We start from the raw sequence: 26,367 nt of genomic DNA on the forward strand, positions 1-26,367 counted from the left end.
CACTCACGCATCCTCCATTTTAAGGCAGTTCGCTTGATGCAGCGCAGCATTGCCAGGCTGTATAGACCTGCAGCTTGCAATTGATGATGCTCTGCTGAACCACACAGAAGACAAAAAACAAAACAAAAAAATACTCGAAATAGCCACTACCTGTTTTAAAGCGATTTTTCAACTGGCAGACAGTGAACAGCTCAGTCGTGCCCTGCTGTCCACGTGTGTCTATATATTTGTACAGACATGCATACCAACCGTAACTGGAATTAAGCAGGGCTGTCAAAGAAAGCAAAGGCAGAGCTCAATTAACCCTTTAACTTTATCCATGTTAATGTTAGTCTTCTTCAAATCAATTGCACCAGTGGTTCTAACGCTAAATAATCCCAATAGAAACCAATATACAACGCAGTGCAGCATTACAACATGCAAGTGCGGAGTGTGATGTGTTTAAACGTCAGGATGTAAGAAGAATAAATATGTTTAGTTATAACTTCTTTCCCGAAACTTCGACCAGTACTCATCTTGTATTTATCCGTGAAAGCAAAGTTTATACACTCGGATTATGAATATCATTTAAAATAATTCTCTTTCAAAATTATGATTTTTTTGTTAGTTGGAACTGGGCTTCTGCGTGAACTTGCAACGCATTTCACAGAAGCATCGCGTTCGCATCTTTCAAATTTAACAGGAAACAGGAAGTACCCACATCAGATTTTTAAAAACACATAAACAACTCCTCAATTTATTGTTGTGAATCGATTGGTTAAAAAATAAAAATGAAATCAAAATACACAAACAAACCAGAAACAATTTACAGGTTATGTAAGTCATGTTGTACAGATTATCTATAGTAAAAGAAAAAAAAAATCAAAACAGTAACAATTCTATAAAAAATGTTCAATAAAATCCAGTCCTTGTTTCTCCCCTACCCAATCCCCTTGCACATTGTCTGTCGTACAGAGGTGGAGGCAGCCAACACACACACGAGGGCCGGTTTAGTAGGAGCCCCCATAGTCCCCACTACCTCTGGAGTAAGGGGCGCTGCTTCTGCCAGAGTAGTTACTGCCTTTTATCGCCCCATAGCCGGAGGACTGCTGGCCGTAGCTGCTGCCAAAGTCACTGTAGCCGTTTCCGTAGCCATAGTCATCCGTATGTTCGCCGTAGCCTCCACTGCCCTCGTAGCCTCCACCGTTCCCGTAGCCTCCACCGTTCCCGTAGCCTCCACCGATCCCGTAGCCTCCACCGTTCCCGTAGCCTCCGCCGTAAGAGTCAGAACTGTCCCCGTAACCACCGCCATAGCGGCCATCATTGCCCCCGTAGCCAGCGCCATAGCTATTGTATCTGCCGCCGTAGACATTTTGACCTCCTCCGCCTCCGCGCCCTCCTGTGCTTCGGCCTCTCCTGCCGCCGCTGGCCTGCATCTCCTGCTTGGAGAGGGCTTTCTTCACCTCCACTTTGTGCCCGTTGATAGTGTGGTACTTGAGCACCACGGCCTTGTCTGCAGAGTCGTTGTCTTCAAAGTAGACAAAGCCGAAGCCGCGCTTCTTGCCAGTCTGCTTGTCAGTGACCACTTCGGCTTTCTCCAGCGCACCGAACTGGGAGAAGTAGTTTGCTAGGTGTTCGTCCTCCACGTCCTCTTTCAGGCCGCCGATGAAGATTTTCTTCACCTTGGCGAGGGCCTCGGGTTTGCCGGCGTCCTCCCGGGGCACGGCTCTCTTCAGCTCCACGTTGTTGCCGTCTACAGTATGAGGCCTGCCCGCCATTGCTGCATCAGCCTCCTCCGCAGTCGAGTAGGTGACAAACCCGAAGCAACGGGATCTATTGGTCTGCGGGTAATGCACCACAACGCAATCGGTCAGCTCCCCATACTGCTCGAAATGCTGTCGCAGTCCCTCGTCCGTAGTCTGCACGTTCAACCCGCCGATAAAAAGCTTGCAAAGTTGAGAATTCTCCATCTTTTTTTCTCTCTCTGATATTTTAATAGACCGGCTATATAGCGTCGACAGTTCTGCAATCTGATTTTAGCTTTGCACTTTTTATGGTAAAACCGGGGAGTGTCTCTTTACGTGACGCTACAGAAACAGCAAGGGGCTCGGTACCACCTCCTTCCACTCCCTCCCCTTTCCTAGTACCATAAACCTATTGATCACATTATTATCGTTCACTCGCCCCCCAAATCCGACCAGATGTTGCTTCCCTGCTGTTCCGTTTCAAGCGGTATACATCGGCGTCTCCTGGGTGGTCCCCGCCTGCAGAGAAGGTTGCAAAATATATATACACACACACATTAAAAAGACCCATTAAAATACCGTAAGCCTGTCCCACGTTTACATACTTTAATACTGGAAACTACAGTATGCAAAAACTAATCGTAATAAAACCAGCGGTGCAGCAGAAAAGTTATAGGCAGAAAAACGGCTATTACTCATTTGGGTGGGAAATAATATTTAGTTGTTAGGCAATTTTTACAATGTGATGCCTAAATATCTAATTTGTGTTAAATTAATATTCCCCATCTAACAGTCTTTGTATAAACACAGTTCACATACTCAGCTTGTCCAGAGCTCCATTTACACTGTACCCAGGCATTCTGGTGTGCTGGGATTCTAGACCGCTACCGCTTAGAATAACAGCGGTGCACTGGTATTGTAAAAGGCTCCCATTTTGTGTCCAGTGGCCCAGGTAGTGGGTATATTGTTATACCAATACACAAACACATTAAGATTTATTCCATGTTGAAATCAGCAAAGTAAATGGGTTATTAGCATTCTTGTAGGCATGAAATAAATCTATTTACTGTAATTGTGGACAAACACATTGCATTCCCCTTGTTTTAAACTGTCTTGACACTCAGGAGAATGAGGCAAGAGGTAGGCAGCATGTTAAAAGGAACTGAATATCAAGACGATGCAAGGTGTTGGGACATTAACTTCACAGCACAGCTATTAACAGAAAAGATTCTCCCCCATCTGTTTACCAAGGGGGTGATTATCATATATATTGGCATCTAAATTGAAAGAGATAACCCCCCCCCCCCCCCCCCACAAACACACACACCAATAACAAAGGACCTCTCCTGCCTGTGTCAGAATTGTAAGGCCTTTTGTGAGAAGTGTCTGTGTGCTTAACACTAAATACTACTTCTGCAAAAGGTACATGGGTGTTTGTAGCATACTTGGATTTTTACACCCCTGATTATATCCAGCAATTCAGACTCACATGAGATGGATATGGACAGAAAACTGTGCTTAAAAAGGCAGCTAATACAGCCAGCCAACTATGAACACAACTCCCTCTGCTCTGTCATGCAGTGATAAGTGAAACACACTTCATTATCCAGCAGACATTTAGACTTCCTTTAAAAATCTAAAAGGAGTGAAGAATTTTTTTTTTTTTTAAATCATTTTATTACAATTACATACAAAAATCAATGAAAATACTTCCCACTCTTAATTAGGATTACATTGCTTTTCCACTCAAGCACAAGTCCAATCAAAGTAATATTCAGCATACATTTCTAATCTAGCCGGAAAATAACCAGATCTTTATCACACTAGCAAAAGCATTAGTCTGGACTATCTTCCAAGTTTAAAATTAATTTGCTTTACCACATTCTATTCTGCACCAAACATACATTAATCTGAAATCAAAACACAATACATTAAAATCACAATGTTTTAAAAAGTAAATCAATTTCTAGGTTTTCTAGTGAGCTTGCATTTACAAAAAAGGCTGAAGCATGATATTGCCATCATTTCATATTAAATAAAATTAAAAACAGAGCAAGTGTGGGTGGCCCGACGACATCCAAACATGGAGGGTGGGGGATTAGAAAAAAAAAAAAAGTGAAAAAAATGCAGAGGCAAGTTGCTGTACAGAATCTGCTTTGCAGACGAGTCTTTTAGGGGAGCTCTGTAGTCCATACAGGTAAATATACATAAAGCCAGGCTATCTGCACCAACAGCAGGGACAGGGGAAAAAAGAGCAGCCTCAGCAGACCACTGGCAGTAGTTCCTGTGAATATAAAAGCGAAATACGGTACAGTTAAAGGATACTGCTAACCAAAAATCAAAAGTACATAAACCATCAAAACCAATTCTACAAAGTGATCAGAAGAAAAAAAAAACCCACAACCCACTTCTCACCCAGTGTAAGACTCGCAACTTAATTACTCACCCCCCACCCCCCCTCAAAAAAAAAAAAAAAGCCAGCCAATAGGCATGCTGCTTTAATTGTTCTGATTACATGCACAGGCCAAGTTACACCTGGTTTACAGTTTCAATGCCCAGAAACTGTCACTGGATCCTAATCAGTGTGGAATAATTTTGCTTTGTGTCTGTGGGGTTAAATCCAGGTTGTGCTTAGTGTAAAAAACTATGGACATTTGAAAAAGAGAAGGACAACAGAGATACTTAAAAAAAAGACTAGTAATTACAGGAATATTTAGAATGGTTGAGATTAGTTCCCATGACAGGATGTTTTAATTTGTTTTTATTACATAATTGTGTGAAATAAACCAAAAATCATAGGATTTGTCAGTTTCAGTACCAACTGACAAAGGCCAATTGTTTCCTAGCCATGAGATACACCTTGGTGGTTTCACCTTCTGTGAACTAGACATTATTCATTTAAAACAGACTGCTGACCAGTTAAGAGCTGATCTTTACCTCGGCAATACTGGCACTTCAGGATCTCCACAAACAGCTACTCTTCTCTGATGTAGATTTTGTCCAACCACTTTGCTGGGTAGAATCTGGAGGTGGGGGGGACAAAATAAAGAATGAAGCTAGACTAAGTAATAATTGGATTACTGTACCTGACGCTACTGAAGACATGGATGCAACAACACAAATATTTGAAGGGATGGGAAATGGGGAGCATTACAGAGGGTAAGCTTTAAAAGGTTATCCAATTCAATATTTTAAATCTACTTTTCTAGAAGCAATGCTGGGACCACTGGTCTATAAGTAAAGAAATATATAGTACAGCGAGATGCTCACGTTCTACAAATAACTAATAAAAAACATAAAAGGCACACCATTTAAATTGTGATCATGAACTGTATTGTAAAATATAACTAAAGTCACAAACCTTGCATGTTAGTGCTCTGTTCTCCTGGTATAAAATCTGTGGTGCTCATGCAACAAGTCACCCCTGGAGCGCATAGCCACAATGGAACTCACTATTTAATACTTGCTGCAATAGGGATGCTCTTGGATACACAATGGTGTTAAGATACAGCAAGGCTTTGTAGACCGTGCTTAACACAAAACAAAGACTTGATGATTAATAAGATATACTGTAAGGCACCGTCTATCCTGGCCATCCAATAGTTTCACTGGAAAAATCAGCTAAAGAAATGAGAGATATTCTGGTTAAACATTATATAGCATAGTGCACAACAAAACCACCATAATAAGAATGTAAAAACAAACATATTCTGTGAGGGAGACTTGTTTCCGTTTTCATTTAAGCATGCAAGATCAGGCATAATTCTCTCCACCCCTTAATTGGGGGGAGGGGGTGTTGCCAATTTTCAAAAGCAATTTTCTCCTCCAAGAATTCAAACATTGTATGTTTGTGCCAGAGTGGAATTTGAGGAGCTATTGATCATGCAAAAACAGCTTTTATTCCTTCCCTCATTTTAAATTCCATATAACGGCTTCAGAAATGTATTTATAAACAGCTTTAGATTCAGTTTATATAGAAAAATGTTTAGGGACTACTAATTAGGACACATTTGACTGTGAAAAGATGCAGTGGATTAGGGGGCCAGTATGCATGCAAGAAAGACTCCTATGCATGTAGGAACTTGAGCTTCCTCAGTATCTGCAAGCCTCATCATAGACAGGCCGTTTAGGAGAACTTATGATCAGTGGTCAAAACCCCTTGCACCCACAGACTGCAACTTGCGATTTGGAGCCAATGTGGTGCAGGTGCCTGTGACCAGAAATCTACTTGGTTATTACTAGTATGTTACAAAGCTGTTCGTCTCACACTCTATTTCACCAAACACAGCTTAAATAGAAAAACGTAAATTAAAAATTACAAATGTCGACAAAACATCAACGTTTAAGAAGCCCGTCACTGTATTTTAAAAATGTACCACAACTTGTAGTAAAGGTTACACTTCCTGTACAGCGTGCAGTGTCAATGTACAAAACCTGTATTGTCATGGAATGTAGAGTTTCGTGTGAAACACTGATGTACTTTCGCTGTGAAAGAAGTATTACCTACCTTTGTTTCCAATATCCTCTAATTTAATATGTCATAACTGAAAGCATTTCAAGGCTGAAATAAAGTTAACCTTTCTATTTGTCGATTTAAGAATAAAACGTTTATTTTTTAAGGGGGGGGGTGGGGGGAGGAGAGAGAAAAGACATACAGTTTACCAGTATTTATTAACAATACTAAGAGGTTGTGTACCAAGAATTATACAAAGGAGACATTAAAAGATGTACGAAGCTCTTACAATTGAATCCCTCGAGTCCATTTGATTTAAATGATTTTAAAATCTGTGAAAAACTTTGATCAAGTCTTGCCAAATCCTCTGAATTGTTTGAAGCTCGGGTGTGCGCAGATACAAGAATACACCAAACTACTGTCCGTGAAAAATCAACTACTGTAGCAAATATTTAAACAAAAACATACATGCTTTAAAAGGAAATAAATCACATTGTTTAAACACTGAGGAAAGTTTAACATTTCGTAGTTTAATCCCAACGGCAGTGAACCCAAGTTTCTAAACACAATCCTTAGTAGAGTAACAAAATTACATACTGCACGGACAAATCCAAATCAGTTTTTAAGTCATTAAATGCTATTTTAAAACGCTTTTCGCAAAGCTGGTATCCGTTACCTGCAGTTAGAATTAAGAAAGCACAGTATTAACCCGAAAAAATCTCTTCTGGTACTACCGTACTAACTGCAACCGAATTTAGTGCACAGCTAAGGACTAAAACGTTCTCAAGTTCACTGCAATTGACGCATTAATTACTGGAAAAGGGGTCCTGGAAAAACCACACGTAATATGTTTAAATACAAATACAAAAAGAAAAAAGCTACAAAATAGAAACACTAAAACTGAAAAAGCACTAAACAAACGAGACATCTAATCTCCATAAAGGTTAATTTTTATTATAGATATACAGAAAAAAGGTTAATTACGGTCAGGGACGATTACAATAAACTCAAATTAATGCCCCCCCCCCACAAAAAAATAATATAAATCCAGGCAATCAGATCTTAACCCTGGACGAGGAAATGGTCTAGCGAATTAGGAAAGGCGACGGCATCTGCTTCTATAGCTTTGTAGCTTCTTGTACTGCTGCTAAACACTGTGGCCATTTTAAGTAGTCGGATTTCTGGCAAGGGTTTCCCTACCTGTTAGGACCAGCCTGGGATTGTGAGGTCTCCTTTTCCTCAGGGCTAGGACTGGGTGTTCACAGTGTGCCCGTCAATCCCATTCCAGAATTCGGCCAGACATTTAAAGAAGTGTATCGAGTTCTGTTTGTGGGGAATCCAGTATAGGACCGTGGGCTTTGATTCTGGCTATGCGATGGAGCCGCTCTTTGTGTAGCCACACAGCGGGAGCGACGCAGGCCTCGCCTTAGTAGGAGCCTCCATAGCCCCCTCTGCCGTAGCTGCCGCCACCTCTGGAGTAAGGTGCGCTGCTTCTGCCGGAGGAGTAGTTACCCCCTTTCATCGCTCCGTAGCCAGAGGACTGCTGGCCGTAGTTGCTGCCAAAGTCACTGTAGCCGTTTCCGTTGCCGTAGCCGCCCATTTGGTCTCCATATCCTCCTCCGTAGCCGCCACTGCCCCCGTATCCGCCGCTGCTCCCATAGCCGCCACCGCTCCCGTAGCCACCGCCATAGCCGCCATCATTGCCCCCGTAGCCGCCGCCATAGCTGTTGTAGCCGCCACCTCCTCTGCCACCGCCGTAGCCATTTTGTCCTCTTCCGCGCCCTCCTCTGCCTCGGCCTCCTCTGCCGCCGCTGGCCTGCATCTCCTGCTTGGAGAGGGCTTTCTTCACCTCCACTTTGTGCCCGTTGATAGTGTGGTACTTGAGCACCACGGCCTTGTCTGCAGAGTCGTTGTCTTCAAAGTAGACAAAGCCGAAGCCGCGCTTCTTGCCAGTCTCCTTGTCGGTGATCACTTCGGCTTTCTCCAGCGCACCGAACTGGGAGAAGTAGTTTGCTAGGTGTTCGTCCTCCACGTCCTCTTTCAGGCCGCCGATGAAGATTTTCTTCACCTTGGCGAGGGCCTCGGGTTTGCCGGCGTCCTCCCGGGCCACGGCTCTCTTCAGCTCCACGTTGTTGCCGTCTACAGTATGAGGCCTGCCCGCCATTGCTGCATCAGCCTCCTCCGCAGTCGAGTAGGTGACAAACCCGAAGCAACGGGAGCGCTGGAGCTGCTGGTTTTGGACAACAACGCAGTCGGTCAGCTCCCCATACTGCTCGAAATGCTGGCGAAGGCCGTCATCTGTGGTCTGGACGTTCAGGCCGCCGACAAAGAGCTTGCAAAGCTGGTTCTCCATTTTGTTTTTCTAGGATCACAAGATTAACGTTCTTGAACTTCTTCTCTGCGCTGGTACGGCTGAGCAATCCAAAACGAGGCTGGCGCGGCTCCTATAAATAGCTGACGTGGGTGGAGCTCTCATGACGTCACAAAGCCCCTCCAGTTCTACAAACCATTCATTGGTTGTACTTTGTTGCGTTCAAAGACCCCCCCCTCCCCATCCCCCACCTCATCCCAGACAACATTACCGTATGTGCCTTGTTTTGGTTACATCTCATCATTTGCCTCAAGTTTAGTTTGTAAATGTAATTTGAATAGTAGATATATATATTAATATATATATTATGATAATATAGGAAATATATACCTACCAAAAAGGAACAAAATCAAGTCTGCCTAGCTCTTTCTACCATGCTAGCTGAAAAGGCAGAAGCCAAAACGTTGTAGCTCATTAAATATCAGTTTGCCAATTACTTTTCTTCCTCATTATATACTGGTATATATAATTTAAAATTTGACTCAGTAATAATACAATGTCATATAAAATATAAGTAAACATGTCAAACCTTATTGTTACAAAGGGTGTTTCTAGTTTTGAACCCTGTTTTGTGTACCAGCCATTGCATTATGGGGTTCAATTTGCACAGTTTATGAAGATATGCTTTCTTTATCACATTGTTAATGCATGCTGTTGCCCAGTATAAATCATCCTCAAAGTATTTAGGCGGTTGTGGCATATTTTTTGATGCCTGTACATTCTAATTATAATCAGTGGTGCAATGATTGATAGCTAGATATAGATAGATACAGTAGATAGATAGATAGACAGACAGACAGACATAGGTAGATATTGTTGCATGTTTTATAAGCACACAAATGAGTGGTGGTAGTCAGTGTTTTCTGACACAGGTGTCTGTCTTTTATTAGATAAAAATGTTATCTTATAATGTATCAAGCAACATTCTTGAATAACACTGTAGATCGTACACATCCCATAATATGGGTTATTTACACTTTTACGCAGGGGTGTTCCCTGTAGTTTAGCACAGGCACACAACGATTCAGATTTTGCTTTGTCATTGTTAACAACTGTTGCACCAACCAAGGGGGAGGTGCGGGGTGAGAGACTGGGTTTCATGTTGGTACATTAACACAACAGCAGCAAGCCTTTGGCAGGTATGACCTTTCACAGAAATGCCCCAATTCCTTTAGTCCCCCCTCCTCCCAATTGAACTAAAATTTCAAACCATTATGAGATTAAACAGCATCAGGTTATTGTATATGCAGAAACAACACAATTATATATTTAATCAAATAAAAAAAAGACACTCTATTGAGAACTTTATGAAGTACTTGTGTTTTTTTTTTCCCATGAATCACATTTAATTTATTTTTTTTCATTTGACTTATTTAATCTTTCCTTAAATACCCCATTCGATTGGTAGCCTCACCAAGCTAACCATGTCTCATTAACAAAGGCATATCAGAGAGGAATAAAATAAATGCAACAATATAAAATTACCCCAACAGTGGCTAGTTCTATACTCCACCATTGCTGCCCTAATAAAAGTTTCCCATAGTAAAAGCAAAGTGTAATAAAGCATAGTGAAAGCATGACATATATAAGCATTGTACAAGATGAGAAGACAGTCCTGGTTACAGCAAAGTAGTGTCAGCCAGGCCATCACACAAACCCAGCAAGACCCAGTGGCGAGTCTCAATCAAACCTGTAAAATACACAAGCTCACAGGAAGCAAGAAATGTCACGTCACATTATCCCTAGTCTGAATCACCCATTTGGAAACTAGAGTCAATCAGGTGAAATTCAATTATAGGGAAACTGTGAACACATGCTGGAAAAAAAACAATCAAACAAACATAGGGTTCTATTCAATTGATCAAAGACCATCACCATTTAAACAATTTAATTTTAGCCCTTCCTGGCACATTTGCATAGAAAGATAGACACCAAAGAGACTTCAGATCTCTGTATGATTATTTCACTTTCATAACCTTAGGACATGATGGGGGCTGTTTTAATTATTTCAGATCTAACTTTCAGTTCAGTTTATGGATTTATTAAATGTTTAGCCATTCAATGAATAAATACATAAATAAATTAAACTCATCGGTCCTAAAATGTATTTAGTACATTGTTAATTTGTTTTGTTGTGTCTTCAAACAGTTCATGTCAATACCTACTCTCTCATTAAATGTTGAACACTTTTTCTTCTTATGAATTTGGCACAATCAATAAGAGTGCAAGTTTAAACAGTGCGGTTTTGTTTCCTGCAGTCAGTTTATGAACAGTTGTAAAAGTGGAAGCTCTATGGCACATCATTTTATTTTGTGTTTAAATAGTGGATTTCAGATCAATGCAACAATGCTAAATGTAGTTAGTGTTGGAGCCCCTTGCAGTGTTTACAACCAGCACATTATGTTTGCTGTATTCTGATTTTGTACTTAAAAAAAACAAGTGTACCATCAATGTGGTATTTCTTTGTTTAAAATATTTAGACCAGGACAGACCCTAGAGGGAGCATGTCGTTTCTGAGGGAGACATATGCCTTATTTCAGCAGCAGAAGGGTGGTTCAGTTTGCAAGAGCATGAAAAGCTTGAATGTAGGTGGTAAGAAAAGTTGTTGAATGCGACAAGTAGCCTGGCATTTGCAAACACTATTACAATCACTTTATCACCGTTGCCAGGGCTATGTGCTGAGCACCCCCCCAGTAACCAGTGCTAAAGAATGTCCTCACCAAACAATGCAACATTACCTTGAAATCATGAACACTGTACATACTTTAATGCTAACTTATGGCATATACATTAACTGCAGACTTGTATTTTTACTATGTTACAATACGGCTGTGAAACAAACATTTTTAATTACAATGCTGCTGATAGAATATACCTAACAAGTCTGCATGAACATAATGGATATTAAAACACCCAGTGCACAGCTTATGTTGAGCGCTGTACGCTGTATGACAGGTAAGCATTGTCACTGTCACTGGTGCAATTGATTTGAAGAAGACTAACATTAACATGGATAAAGTTAAATGGTTAATTGAGCTCTGCCTTTGTTTTCTGGCAGCCCTGCTTAATTCCAGTTACAGTTGGTATGCATGTCTGTACAAATATATAGACACACATGGACAGCAGGGCAAAACTGAGCTGTTCACAGCAGCCTGTTTGAACAACATCACTCACATGATGTTTTCAGGTATCAGGGTTAGAAACTAACAACATTGTGCTACTAGTCCAAAGGACTAGTACCTTTATAAACTTGCTAGTCCTTATGTGAAGTGCCTAAGTTCGAATCAACAACAGTTGGGGTCCCAAAAAATAGGCTTAGATTTTGCTAAAAAATAAAGTGTTATAATTTTTTATTTTTTAAAGCACCTTGATAAACACTCCTACAGATCGATCAATCATCTACTTACACCTCGCTACTGAGCGACTACTGTCTGTACTATGTGCTGAGAAACCGACACTGACAGCACCAGACCGGATGACTGAGGAAAAAAATTCTCTCATCTGTGTTACCTTGCTGACCACGAAGCTCAGCTTGAAATTGACCCCAATGACACAAATAAAATGTTTATTTTATTATACATTACATCTGTTGCGATTCACAAAAATGCTGGCTAGCTATGAAAGTAAATTAACGTACTCACATACGGTCTTCACCAAAGTCCCAATTAAATATAGTACATTTCACTGTAGGCCTAGGGATGAAATTGTTAGCTAGGTGGCTTTTTTTTTTTTTTTTTTTTTTAAATTAGCAGTGGGAGAAAAACGCTTCAGCAAGTACAGTAGAATCTGCCAGAACTGGCAGACTCTGTATCTAGTGGTTAGATACTAATGAGAGCATTACAAAATCAAAAGAAAAACGAGGGAAACGCAGATCTCTAAGAAAGCTGGGAGACTTTTTATAAATGGATTTTATATTTTTAAACGCTGCAATAACACTCATGAAGCATCCACACTATAATTTGACAGAACAGGGGATTTATTTGCACTATGCAGGACCTTATTTTTCCCCATTGGTGCTTCACAGCCATTATGGCTGCAGCGTCCTTTCAGCTACAACACAGATGTTCGTAGGAAGTGCTTGGATCCAAACATTAACACGATTTTGTGGTTCAAGCGGCACCAGTAGGAAAATAACAACAGCAAGAACGTGGATTTTCAACGTGTTTAATAAGGCCATCTCAGAAGAGTCCAAAAATAAAAGTAGAAAACCTTGCTAATCTGCAAGACAAATGTGCAAAACTTGTAATTTAGAAATGTTTATTGATGCAAGTTATTATGTTTCAGGTTTTAAAATTATATATTTACTGTAAATAACAATGTTTAAATTGCCGTTATCCTCTTATTTTAATGTCCTTACATTTAACCATGAAACCAAAACGGTAGGAAAGAATATTCTACATTGTATTACCGTGTTTTTTTTATCATTATTTGTCCATCTTACCATAGATAAGTTTTAGTAGTTTCAGTTCATTCATAAAGAAAGCTACCAACTGTCCCAATTTTCCCCAAGACAGTCCCCTTTTTAGGTGCTACCAGATCTGAAATATGAAAATTATTGTACAACCCAAAAAATGCCAGAACACACACATTTTTGTCCTTAACATATGATCATATTGCTGGAAATAGCTCTTAACTTGCAGTTTGTGTATGCTAAACTAATAATGTGAAAAGTAATGTATTAAGCATATTTGTATAATGTCTAAATTTAGTTAGCTGGAATTCATTGTGGAGTGGTCTAAATGAAGTATTTTGAGATCTATATTACAGAGGCATAACAGGAAAGCAAATTCTTCTAACCGGGCGTCAACATGCTTGCAGTAATACAGGTTTGGGAGACAATACAAGAAATATTGGAGCCAAAGAGAATGTTGCTGCCCCTTTCCTGCGCCTAGACAGAATATCTCTCTGTAAACTCTATGTAACGTTCACCAGACAATCTGGGTGTCTATATAGTATTACTATCACCTAAACACAATTATTGGCTCGTTTTTTCAGGGCCATAAGCTCAGCAGTAAATTCCATATTACAATCGCGGTACTTTGCTTAACTGTGGTTGTTGGTCACAGGATTTAACCAGCCGCTGAGCAAAGGTTGCACCTCCCACAGCTTTTGGCTAGTTATCCCGTTTTCATGAATGTCTGTTTGCCCATAGCTCTATAGTAATTAAACATTACCCTGCTGGACTGAGGTAAACCTAAAGATACTAACTGGCTCTATAATGCACGCGACAGGGCAGGTTTTTAAAGTTGGCCCTAAACTGAAAGAAATTCATCTGTAAATGAAGCGTTAAACCTTTACTAAACTGATATCGTTGCTTAATTACCATGAGGCAGCATGACGATTTATCTTGGATATTTTTATTTTTGTTATGTATTTTATACTGATAAAATGCAGAATTAGATAGAGTAAGTATTAGTTAACTTCAGCACACAGCACAGCTCCACAACCCTTGCTGCAACTGTCCAAAAAAAAAAAAAAAACATTTTTAAAACACAATTCCACCTACCCCGCCAGTATTCCGTTTCCTGATAGTCCATTGACAGCGGCTGTTGTAGAGAAGCTCCACGCACTTTATTAAAAGGAGTAAGAGTTTATTGAAAGAATTCTGAGTAACCTGGATGTGCAAATTATGACATGTCCCGGATTTTAGGCTTCATAAAATGGGTAGCTTTATCCACAAATGCAACACAACTCTGCATTTTGTATGTTACCCGCTGCAACGTAATTTTTGAATTTAATTTATTATGTTGAAGAGAGTAGAATGTTACTAAAATTTAACAAAAACAATCCCATGGACTAAGGATAAAAGCCAATGTCTGGCTTGAGCACAGGGAGCTGTGTCCTCACAGGCTCCAATCTAAGCTATGGTGAAAAGCTTTGCATCACCCTATAGAATGAATTCATTTTGCTTTACAAAAAAGATTACATGAACATATTGTAGTTTTCCCCCCCACAATACTTGCCGAAAACTGACAACCGGAAAAATATGACACTGAAATCAAACTGTACTAATTCCGGTAGACTGTTTTGATATCATTTTGTAGTGTCCGATTACCTTAAATGATCAGAAAGTATGTTTAGATGGTTTTTTTTTTTTTTTTTTTTAAATATAAATGGTCTCAATCCTAAAACTTTTGGCCACAGCTGGAGGTTGACAATACAAAAGCAGCATTTGCCACGTAGTGATGCAAGTTAAGCTGTGTTGTTTCTTTGTGCCCAATAATTAGCTTTATATATGAATCCTAAGCAAAATTACACAGCCTCAGACACAAGTTTAGTGGCCATGCTGCCCTGTTCAAATGCAGGCAGCCGATGGCTATTTTGGCCTTGCCCTTTGTGTTGCTAGTTTATAGCCCTGCAACATTTTATAGTCTCATCACTTCAGAAAGACAAACTGGGGATTCTTACATTACCTTTTTAAACACATTCCTGTAAAATTGTATGACATTATGCACACTTTAGGTTTGCTTTTTATTGACAAAATAAGATCGAGCTTGCCCTAATCCGAACTTTATAATATAAACCTCAAGCTTAGGACCCTTGGAAAAACTGAATTAGGCTCATTGGCCAGATGGGTTGTGAGCTTCAACTGCAGAGTGCAGTATCCCCCGGCAACCGCTAAACCGAGCACCGCCAGATTCAAATCTCGGCCTCCACTGCGGCACCTAGCGTTTTAGAACAGCAGCACAACACACAAAATGGGGCCCACACAAGTAGCACGTGGTATGGAAATACCCCCATCAACACAATAAAACAATACCACGGACTTAAGGACTAAAAAACCTTTATTACAAAACATCAGAATGAAATGGAAACCATATGAAGTTTACAGAAGACTTCAGTTCCTTACAGTCATTTTCTAAATCCTTCAGGGAGTCGCACTGAGATCAATTTCCATTTACCACAAACATTACAAGTTAGACAACGAAGCAGTCATTAGGAGAGATAGCGAGTCAAAATACGTTCAAGTTAAAAAAAAAAAAAAGTTCGTGTTACATGCAAGAAAAAACGTTAATACAACGCAAAACATTTCAATTGCAGTGTTTATTGTTGGTTCTCGATTTTCAAAAAAAAAAAAAAAAAAAAAAAAAAAAAACTTAAAAACCATGAAGAAATGCAGCAAGAGGAAACTGCAATCCTTCCCTGCATAGCAAGACGAGGCAGTTTAAAAATCCACAAATCAGACATTTAGGCATTACATTTGGTTTAGACTATACTCGGTACCCTGAGTTATTACACAATACAGTTAGAATTATAGTACAAACTTTGGGTATTTAATTTGCACAGATCTGCTACCAAATTACTAAAAAAAAAAAAAAAAAAAAAAAAAAAAAAAAAAAAAAACGAACTTAACTGGGTTCACTGCACCACCACTCAGTAATGCTCAAGTAAAAGACAGACATAAAAAAAATAACCGTCACAAAATACATCCAACTAAAACATGCAGGTAAAACTAAATAAAACATGGACTAAACATCTGAATGTATGGAATCATAAAACCACTTCTGGACCTTTATTACAGAAATTAATTCGGGAGACATGCCAATACAGTTCAAATGATTTCAGGATGCCCCCCACCCCCGTATTTTTCGGGGGAGAAAGCAATCTTGGAGCCTGAAATTCCAGGGTGGACTGCCACTTTAAAAATGGACGGGCAACCGCGTGGTGCTAAAAAAAAAAAAAAAAAACCTACAGGTTTGTAACTGCGACAGTTCGTGGCCATTATATGTAGTAATTTGGCTGGATCTCCCCACGTGGTAAACGTATCTTACACAACTTGCAGGGGGAAAGATGCCAGGTGTCCCAGTCAATACTACTCTATAAAACTAGGCCAAATATTTAATTAGAAAAAAAAGAAGTTCTGAGTTCTGTGTTTGGAGGAATCCAAAAGGACTCGAAGATCTTACCGGCTAGGTGACAGGGCCGCTCTTTGTGTAGCCACACACAGCGGGAGCTACGCAGGACTCGCTTTAGTAGGAACCACCGTAGCCCCCCCTGGCGTAGCCGCCGCTGCTACCACCTCTGGAGTAAGGTGCGCTGCTTCTGCCGGAGGAGTAGTTACCCCCTTTCATCGCCCCGTAGCCGGAGGACTGATCGCCATAACTACCACCAAAGTCACTGTAACCGTTTCCGTTGCCATAGCCGCCCATCTGGTCTCCGTATCCTCCTCCGTAGCCGCCACTGCCCCCGTATCCGCCGCTGCTCCCATAGCCGCCACCGCTCCCGTAGCCACCACTGTTGCCGTAGCCACCATCATTGCCCCCGTAGCCGCCGCCATAACCGCCGTTGTTGTAGCCGCCGCCGTAGCCATTTTGTCCTCTTCCGCGCCCTCCTCTGCCTCGGCCTCCTCTGCCGCCGCTGGCCTGCATCTCCTGCTTGGAGAGGGCTTTCTTCACCTCCACTTTGTGCCCGTTGATAGTGTGGTACTTGAGCACCACGGCCTTGTCTGCAGAGTCGTTGTCTTCAAAGTAGACAAAGCCGAAGCCGCGCTTCTTTCCCGTTTGCTTGTCGGTGATCACTTCGGCTTTCTCCAGCGCACCGAACTGGGAGAAGTAGTTTGCTAGGTGTTCGTCCTCCACGTCCTCTTTCAGGCCGCCGATGAAGATTTTCTTCACCTTGGCGAGGGCCTCGGGTTTGCCGGCGTCCTCCCGGGCCACGGCTCTCTTCAGCTCCACGTTGTTGCCGTCTACAGTATGAGGCCTGCCCGCCATTGCTGCATCAGCCTCCTCTGCAGTCGAGTAGGTGACAAACCCGAAGCAACGGGAGCGCTGGAGCTGCTGGTTTTGGACAACAACGCAGTCGGTCAGCTGGCCGTACTGCTCGAAGTGCTGGCGAAGGCCGTCATCTGTAGTCTCCACGTTCAAGCCGCCAACAAAAAGCTTACACAGTTGGTTCTCCATTTCTGTTGAGTGTGCTTTGTCTTTCTCCGAGCAAGTCTTTCTGAGGTACTCACTAGGTCACGATGGCAATGATGTAATTTGAATAACGCGTTTCCTCTTATGAATGTTAGTACGAGGGGCGTGCCAGTGTAAAACGTCACACACAGGCGAGTCGGATTCGCAGCCTCTCCCCCTTCCACAGAAACTTTTGAATTCATTCATTGCTGATTCAGGCCCCCACCCCCTCTCTCAGCATACCCGGGCAGATGTTCTTGCCTATTGTTCTCCTGAGTTTTCCGTAGATAAACCAAAAAAGTAATAAAATCGCATGTAGTTAAAAGGGATGGAATGTACATTTAATTATCAATACATTAATACATAACCAAACCGTATATACTTAATAAAAATAAAAAATAAATAAAAAATCATGAGTTAAAGTTTGTGTATGGGGGGTTTGCATCTTACATTTAACACAATATTGTACAGGTAGGGAAAAACTTTTACAAAATCAGCTAGTGTAGTCACTAACAAAAAACTGCTGCAGAACTACTGCAAAAAAAAAAAAAAAACCATTCCGGTTAACTAAACAGTTTTTAGAAATACTAAAAGAAACATAGTAAGTTCACTGATAAACTTTCTACTCCAGCGAAAACAAAGCATTGCAGTCTGCAGTTCTGTTACATTCCAGCAGTGCAGGTTTGTTTCTCCATTTAAAACAGAAGGGCAACCTTAGCTGAGTGAATAGGACCTGTATCTTTTTAAAAGAACAAGTGCTAGGGGTAAACCTATTTTTTTTATGTACAAAGTTGGCTAACACTACATTGATATAGGACCAAATCTTACTCGGGTATAAAATCTTGGCCAAATCAAATTATGGCCAGCTGTTTTGCAATTTTGAATACATTAAATATGTTTTTCTACCATCATCCAATGCTAGTTTCGGAAACTTCTATTAAAAGCATTTTAAACATGCATTAATAATAGCAATGTAGTTGTTGGAGTTTGAAAAAAATATTTGTGCTCCACAGTAGACAATGCTGTGTGGTCACATTTGGAAGTTTGTTTCATACTGAAATACAAGGCATGTATTTTTTTTTAATTTACTACACGTTGGTCAACTCTGTTGATGCTATTGATAATGTAGCGATCTCCGTTTCCGCAGACAGGCACCTCACACAGGGCGAGGCAATCCACACACAAGCGGAGGGCGGGCGCGAACCTGAGAGCTCTCGCACGCCAGCATGGCACCGACACCGCTGTACAAAAGAGCCTTCCCCCCCGTGCACGCTACAATAGCTTTTATGTTTGGCTCTCTGCATTTTAAACCACTTAGATATGCAGATTTGGAATGTGAACCATTTTATCAATCGATCAATCTATTTTATATAGCGCCTTTCATACTGGACCACCATCACAAAGCGCTTTACAAGATGCAGTAAGAAAACCCGTACTTCAAATACAGATAAATGCATAATGTGATGGTACCATAATACATGAAATAGTAACAGCAACACAACAGCTAATAGCAGATCTCAGGCTAAAAGAGCATAGAAAGCAAGAGAGAACAGGTGGGTCTTGAGAGTTGATTTAAAGCGAGCGACGGTGTGAGCATCACACACCAAAGCTGTGAGAGTTCCAGAATCGGAGCCATGAAGTTAAACGAGCGTTCTCAGAGGACCTCAGCTTGCGGGCATGGACATAGCGGGTCAGCAGGTCGAGGAGGCACTCGGGACCTATGTGATGAAGGGCACTGTAGATGAGCAGAAGACTTTTTTTTAAACACAGGACTGGGTGTAATAGGCAGGGATAAACAATGAATTGTGTTTCAATCAAGGAGATGGTATTGAAATAACTGGCCATATATAAAGTGCAATTAGTTACATACAAGCATACACTAGATAGCATTGGTGTCAGATTTACATGTAAAATTACCACTTAGTATATACACATTAGTATATTTCTTAAATTCACTTAAAACACAATGTATTTGCTCCATTGAGATTTGTGTATCAGGGAGCCATGGTCCTTAAATGCTGAAGCCCAGAGGCAATATCTGCGGTGTTTACCCTAGAACTACCATAACTAAATTGGATCACAATAATTCAGTAACTCAGACTAATGTTCTATTATATGAGTGATCTATTATATGAGGGGTGATTAAACAACTTGTGTGCACAGTGTGTGTGTGGCTGGAACTGCCTGGTGCATTTCAGTGATTTAATTATGGGCTGGTGATACTCAGGTAAGTCAATGGGCACATTAGCACAACAGGCAAGCCATTCACAGTTGTGATCTCTCACAAACTGTCCCCCTATTCCTCTCCAGGCTTCCACAACTGGCACAAAGGAGTACAAATCTCTGCATAAACTTATCACCTCTCTCTAGAAGCGTGAAGGTGTACCCCTGCCGACAAACACAAAGAAGCCAATTTGACTGAAAGGCAGAGAAACAGTATCAAGGTATGGCAGATGGCTGTAAATGTTTCTTTAAAATGAATAACACTTAAAGTCTGATATAACCAGTGTTATTTACTGCTTTCCACAAGGGTAGTTTCACAAACTGTGTTGAGGGATGAATAAATAAAAATGCTGCAATATTTCAAGAATTTATTAATTTTTTTTGGTGTGCAAATCCCCCTCAAAAGTTAATAATGGCAGATCAGGGGCTACATTCAGATGTACTTGTTTTGTAACATTATCCCCCAAAAAAATAACCTTCAGAAAATTGTTAGCAAGTTTAACTTAATATTTTTACATTCATTTAGTCATTGCAAACTACTCTGGTTTCCTAGCTTTTGGAAACCGCCAACAACAACATTTCAAAACTACTTCAAAATACATTTTATTTCATTCACAATGCGATACAAGCGCTTCCCAATGTGCTGTACACGCCAGGCCAGGACCAGCTGGTACAGTCAGTATAACAATGATCTGAACTCCTGTGCTGAACGTGAGCCAAGTCTTTAGGGATGGAGTTCCATGGTGTTGAGAGACGCTGGATAAAGGATTCACTGCAGGCCCATGGAGACCAGCCTCAGCACACTTCAGGGAGTGACGGGATATGAAGACCAACCGCAGACGCTGTAAATAAGGCTGTAAGCAAGAGAACGTGCCAAACAAGCATTAATACATGTACAAATACTTAAAACAGCTGAGCGCAGCCAGCTTGCAGCAAAGAGCTAGGATGTTTTTTAGGAGACATGGTGTATCTCTGACTTCCCTTGTGACAAGTTACTTGACGCATTTTATGAGGTGTTGTGTCACCATACCAGCTGCAACAGTGACTATGTTAGCTTCATTCCATGCTGAAATTCTAGAAGAATTTGTTAGTGGTGCCTCCTACACCCCCAAATTCTGAAAATAAAGACTACATAAAGAATAGTCTATCTATGACATATGCAAGTGCAAGACCAAGAATCTGGCACACTACTAAAGCAAATAGCAGAGCATTCAAGTCTAAAGCAGTGCCGGGTGGGTTATATAAAAGCTCTGCACACAGCTGTGTTGTGAAGGCCCAGCGCTTTAACCTGTGGCTTTGTGCATGAAAATACTGAGCTGCACAGGTATCACAAGATAACCCCACACACCTCAAACCTGCCAGCCACTCAGAGACCATCTTTTCTATGGGATATTGTATTTTATAATGCAACTGATTAGCCAATAGTCCTTTTAAAAAAGTTTAACAACTAGTTAAGGGGGGGGGGGGGGGGGGGGGGGTCGTTAGATATACTTTACTTTAAACCAGGGGCAGAGTGCACAAAATGCTATAGGGACCTAAATCTATATCTTGTTTTTGTATGAAAATATCCTATGGTCAGTGTAATATTTGTGCATTTATTTAATCAATATGCACAACACACTTTATGGATACTTTAGCATTGTGAAACTATATTGACTCTTATAAAAAACATAGAAACACAAAAAATAACTAAATTCAGTCTGACAAGAGTCTGCTTACCTGAACAAATGAATCCTGTGTGTGCAATCTTTCCTCTCGTGACTGGACCTGGGCCTGAGCTCATCTGTCAAGGGATTAGCATCCATTCACTGGGTGCTGTCTGGAGACAAAAATAACAATCTTAGACTCCAAACTAACAGTTTAAATGGGCATCACATGTTTAGTAAAACATGCTTATTAATAAAACGGTTCTCAGCACAACACTAGCCAGAATAATTTATTTTAACAACTTGAACCACATAGTAAAATGCAGAAGTTGATTTTGATAATATTTTGTTAGTGTCTTTATAACATATACCCTAATGAAATCAAAACGTGATGACAAACTAAGGTAAAGTAATGCGTTAGAAGCCACAAACCTTGCTTGCGCTCGCTTATCCTTGCACAATATGGTTACATCTCCTGCAAACACTTCTGTGCGGTTTCAGTAACTATACTGAAAAATAAAGGCTACAAAATGTTGCTTATACAAAGAATGACAATAATATAAATCTAATAAACAGTTCAAATAAATAAAACACACACGTCAAACAACTATCAAAACACGACAGGAAGAGGCTACCACGGCAAATTGCGTTTCAGGCTCCAATTGTTTTTAATGCCATGAATTATCTATTCATAGTACAGGGTACATTCATTTAAATATATATAATTGCCAGCGGCAACCAAAATTCATCATATAGTTTACAGGTAGGAATAAAAAGAGGGTATGAGGAACCATAAACAGTCCTCATTTCCACAGTCTGAAAGAGCTGGTAGTAATGGGAAAGTTACTACAGCACAGAACCAACTGGGGCTCAAACATGGTGCAAATAAACATGGATGTGAAGATAGATAGAGTTTATTTTACATACCTAGTATTGCAGGTTGTGATCCTAATGAGAAACTTTTCAGAGTCCTATCACAATGTCGAACCCGGGTACTGAACAGGGTCCCCGTATAAACAAACGTCTACAGCTATTTGTGAAGTACCAGGATTACAAAATGAATACCTGAATATAGGAATCAGAAATAATCAGAACCCTTAGAACAAGCCAATCACTCCTCCACGAGAAGGCATCCTATGTAGTTTACTCAAGCCTACATAGACGCCAGTTGAACACCCTATTAAAATATTGAACATCCAAAAAAACAAACACACAATTGAATTGCTGTGTGACCAGTTGAAGCCACTCCACAAATGAAAACACACACTTGACATGTTTTATACTCAATGTCAGATATTATAGTTGTTACTGGAGCTTGCTCCATCCTTACAGGGCAAGTCCGAAGCAGCCAGACTCCCATTTTTTAAAAAAACAGGATTTGCAAGTTTGAATGCATTTTTATTCAGCTATGGGACAGACAGCACAAAGTTGTAAAGACTTTTTAAAAGGTGCTTCAACTTCACAGGTAGTTTTAGATTCCCCCCCCCCCCCAGTGTGCAAAATAAAATATGCGAGACGAAGACCAATCCCGCATGATAAGATTTAAAAATATTAAGATTATAAATAACAATTTGTACACAAGTTTTGGATAAACCAAAGCTTCATAATCATGTGTATTCCTAAATAAGTGAATTGTTTACAGATATGGCCCCCATATTACACTTTACCTCTAGTTATATCAGCTCTTCATACTGAAGAACTGAATTCAGGCATTCCAGAATATAGGGAATGGAGATCCACCCTGATGCCCCGACCACAGATTGGTATAGCAAATTAAAGTTTTAAACTCTGTATAGACATGTTACAACAAATATATTTAACCTGAGGTCAAAACAGGTCACAGAAACCTTTATTCTGAAATACAGGATTGGTTGAGAAATTCAATGTTGGAAGCCATTTGCCTCGTTTTGATGAAGCTGTAGAAAAACGGTTTGGATACTAATGTATTATTTATGCCCTTGGTAGGATGGGGGAGGAAGGGGGGGGGGGGAGGTACTAGGTTTTCCAGAGTCTCCATAATGGTCTAAGAAGGGGGGTGGGTGGGGGAGGGGTCTTAAAGTATTTAATATTTGCTGGGGTGCAGAATTTATGCTATGTGAAGACCACAATGTAAAATGGTCAGTCCATACATCAAAAAGGTAAAATGAAATTGCTGCAAATAAAATGTGTAAAGGATCATAGGGGCCTTACCTCTTATGTTTCCTAAGCTGGTAGATTTAAGTCGTGACAGGTACTAAATACAGCATAAAAGTAAGAACCTTTTTTTTTTGCTTTATTTAATAAAAAAGAAAAAAAGGTGTAGAAACATACAATTGTATACCAGTACTTAACAATGCTAAGAGGTTAAAATGTACACCAGGTCTATCACACAATGGAAGGCATAACAGTAAACTTGTCGTCTTCTAAAGTGACCACTCTTCCAGAACATCTCGTTTGAATTTTTTTCTGGGGTGTTAAGATTATCTGCAAAAAAAAAACTTAACCACATACAATCCCTCAAAACAAATCCTCAAACCCAAAACACAACTTTATTTACTAGCTGAAGACTACACTCACTCCCCTTTCTTCCAAAATACCAGTTGCTCCAAATATCACTTGTAGCCGAATGGTTCTATACTTCCATTTCAGAATTGCTTTTACTCCATTGCCCTCCCCAAAAAATTCCCCACTGAAATTTAAAAACACGCTTCGAGTCAACTGCAGTGAACATGCTTGCTGCGGTACACTGAGCTCCTACAAGTTCTGACATTAAAAACACACAATGAAAGTTTACTGCGCACTGTATTAAGATCGTGCAAAAAACAAAAACTATATTCGCAGCAATCATTTCAGCATATGGGAAATGAAAGTTATGTACTGCATATCAACAAATTATTTTTTATATAACATTTAGACGTGAAGTGAAACCAAGTTCCCCCACATAACCAAATTTCAGCAACAATCCTGGCAGTGCCAGTTCCAAAGATCAAGAGGTGGACTTGAAATCAGACATTCTTAATATGCATTTCTGAAGACTCCCTCTGTACCCCTCCCCCATCTCTGGAAGGTTCTATTACATTTTCACGTTCACTGCATTTCACCCAGCGAATCCTGGGACTAGAGGGGGAAGCCACAACGCTAATTCATGCTTAAATACAGTACAGGGGGGTAAACTAAACAGACACATCTACAATGTTAAAACCTAAACAAACAGGTTCTATTTGCTCCAAGTATGGAATTAAAAAAAAAAAAGACCATATTTTCACTTAATCCAGATAAATTAACTGACTCTGGGTCGTTTACAAGAAATAAAAAAATCAAAGTTAAAAAATAAACACGTGCAATCTAAGCTTGTTTTAAACTGGTACTGCAAAAACAATTAGATGTGGCCATTGAAGTTAAGTGTCTGGTTTCCTGGTTAGGATTTTATTACCTTTTTTGAACCAGCATTGAATTGTGAGGTCTCCTTTCTTAGTGATAAGGCTGGGGTTCAGCGTCCATAATTCTGCCAGATATTTCAATGTACAGTGGTACTGTTCTGAGTTCTGTTTTTGGGGAATCCAATAGGATCATAAATTTCTTACCGACTATGTGATGGAGCCGCTCTTTGTGTAGCCACACAGCGGGAGCGACGCAGGCCTCGCCTTAGTAGGAGCCTCCATAGCCCCCTCTGCCGTAGCTGCCGCCACCTCTGGAGTAAGGTGCGCTGCTTCTGCCGGAGGAGTAGTTACCCCCTTTCATCGCTCCGTAGCCAGAGGACTGCTGGCCGTAGTTGCTGCCAAAGTCACTGTAGCCGTTTCCGTTGCCGTAGCCGCCCATTTGGTCTCCATATCCTCCTCCGTAGCCGCCACTGCCCCCGTATCCGCCGCTGCTCCCATAGCCGCCACCGCTCCCGTAGCCACCGCCATAGCCGCCATCATTGCCCCCGTAGCCGCCGCCATAGCTGTTGTAGCCGCCACCTCCTCTGCCACCGCCGTAGCCATTTTGTCCTCTTCCGCGCCCTCCTCTGCCTCGGCCTCCTCTGCCGCCGCTGGCCTGCATCTCCTGCTTGGAGAGGGCTTTCTTCACCTCCACTTTGTGCCCGTTGATAGTGTGGTACTTGAGCACCACGGCCTTGTCTGCAGAGTCGTTGTCTTCAAAGTAGACAAAGCCGAAGCCGCGCTTCTTGCCAGTCTCCTTGTCGGTGATCACTTCGGCTTTCTCCAGCGCACCGAACTGGGAGAAGTAGTTTGCTAGGTGTTCGTCCTCCACGTCCTCTTTCAGGCCGCCGATGAAGATTTTCTTCACCTTGGCGAGGGCCTCGGGTTTGCCGGCGTCCTCCCGGGCCACGGCTCTCTTCAGCTCCACGTTGTTGCCGTCTACAGTATGAGGCCTGCCCGCCATTGCTGCATCAGCCTCCTCCGCAGTCGAGTAGGTGACAAACCCGAAGCAACGGGAGCGCTTGAGCTGCTGGTTTTGGACAACAACGCAGTCGGTCAGCTCCCCATACTGCTCGAAATGCTGGCGAAGGCCGTCATCTGTGGTCTGGACGTTCAAGCCGCCGACAAAGAGCTTGCAAAGCTGGTTCTCCATGTTTCTTTTTTTTTTGCCGCTTGTCTTCGTTGTTCCTAAAGAAAGCAACGCTGTGGAATTTGACGCGAGCTTTACTGTCCAATAAATGGACGCCTTCTCGTGACGTCAGAAACCTGACGCCCAGCTCCTCCTCCTCCCGCCATTTCCGCAAAGCTGTTTATCAGTCGCTTTTTACCTGCATTGGAGATCGCAGTCTAAGTGCTATTTCCTGATCTTCTATATTTAAGCAAATAAATAAAATAATAAATGTAACAGTAATATTTAATAGTAATAAATTTAACAGTAATAGGCTTTTTTTTTTTTTTTTTTTTTTTTTACCGTGTTACAAAGTTAAAGTAAAATTATGCACGAATGAAAACACTTTAGATGTCATATTTGTTTTGTCTAATATGATCAATAAAACGCAGTTGTATTAATATCATATTTTACTTTACTCATAAAAATTGACCCCATAATTAAACTGATTAGGATATTTTAAGTTGTATCTGAGGCACATGGTTTTATT

General features: G+C 40.9%; 3 protein-coding genes across 6 annotated transcripts; all 3 read right to left on the minus strand.

Moving 5' to 3' along the window:
• Positions 1-706: 706 nt before the first annotated feature.
• LOC121296917 (heterogeneous nuclear ribonucleoprotein A0-like) lies at positions 707-17,527 on the minus strand. 2 transcript variants are annotated; one of them, XM_041222832.1, is made up of 2 exons: positions 17,300-17,527; positions 707-1,797 (listed from the first exon to the last, which is right to left on the minus strand). In XM_041222832.1, the coding sequence occupies exons 1-2, from the start codon at positions 17,446-17,448 to the stop codon at positions 990-992; spliced, it is 957 nt and encodes a 318-aa protein (XP_041078766.1). In that variant the 5' UTR covers positions 17,449-17,527; the 3' UTR covers positions 707-989. The 2 variants fall into 2 exon arrangements, with proteins under 2 accessions (XP_041078766.1, XP_041078765.1); XM_041222831.1 differs by lacking the exon at positions 17,300-17,527 and having other exon boundaries at positions 707-2,039.
• LOC121296920 (heterogeneous nuclear ribonucleoprotein A0-like) lies at positions 7,110-8,600 on the minus strand. The gene has a single exon (XM_041222834.1). The coding sequence runs from the start codon at positions 8,528-8,530 to the stop codon at positions 7,604-7,606; it is 927 nt and encodes a 308-aa protein (XP_041078768.1). The 5' UTR covers positions 8,531-8,600; the 3' UTR covers positions 7,110-7,603.
• Positions 7,110-25,899, minus strand: LOC121296919 (heterogeneous nuclear ribonucleoprotein A0-like). Of its 3 annotated transcripts, none has more exons than XR_005947117.1 (3): positions 24,875-25,897; positions 21,385-21,484; positions 19,943-20,519 (listed from the first exon to the last, which is right to left on the minus strand). XR_005947117.1 is itself a non-coding variant. In XM_041222833.1 (2 exons), the coding sequence occupies exons 1-2, from the start codon at positions 25,860-25,862 to the stop codon at positions 7,604-7,606; spliced, it is 927 nt and encodes a 308-aa protein (XP_041078767.1). In that variant the 5' UTR covers positions 25,863-25,899; the 3' UTR covers positions 7,110-7,603. The 3 variants fall into 3 exon arrangements, 1 of the variants encoding a protein (XP_041078767.1); XR_005947118.1 differs by lacking the exon at positions 24,875-25,897 and adding an exon at positions 21,744-23,294; XM_041222833.1 differs by lacking the exons at positions 19,943-20,519; positions 21,385-21,484 and adding an exon at positions 7,110-7,610 and having other exon boundaries at positions 24,943-25,899.
• Positions 25,900-26,367: the final 468 nt, after the last annotated feature.

The sequence above is a fragment of the Polyodon spathula genome, chromosome 22 (assembly GCF_017654505.1).
Source record: "Polyodon spathula isolate WHYD16114869_AA chromosome 22, ASM1765450v1, whole genome shotgun sequence".
Classification (NCBI taxonomy): Eukaryota; Metazoa; Chordata; class Actinopteri; order Acipenseriformes; family Polyodontidae; genus Polyodon; species Polyodon spathula.

Excerpts from the sequence above, each read along its gene's own strand:
- LOC121296917 (XM_041222831.1), bottom strand. The coding sequence starts at position 1,949 with ATGGAGAATTCTCAACTTTGCAAGCTTTTTATCGGCGGGTTGAACGTG.
- LOC121296920 (XM_041222834.1), bottom strand. The coding sequence starts at position 8,530 with ATGGAGAACCAGCTTTGCAAGCTCTTTGTCGGCGGCCTGAACGTCCAG.
- LOC121296919 (XM_041222833.1), bottom strand. The coding sequence starts at position 25,862 with ATGGAGAACCAGCTTTGCAAGCTCTTTGTCGGCGGCTTGAACGTCCAG.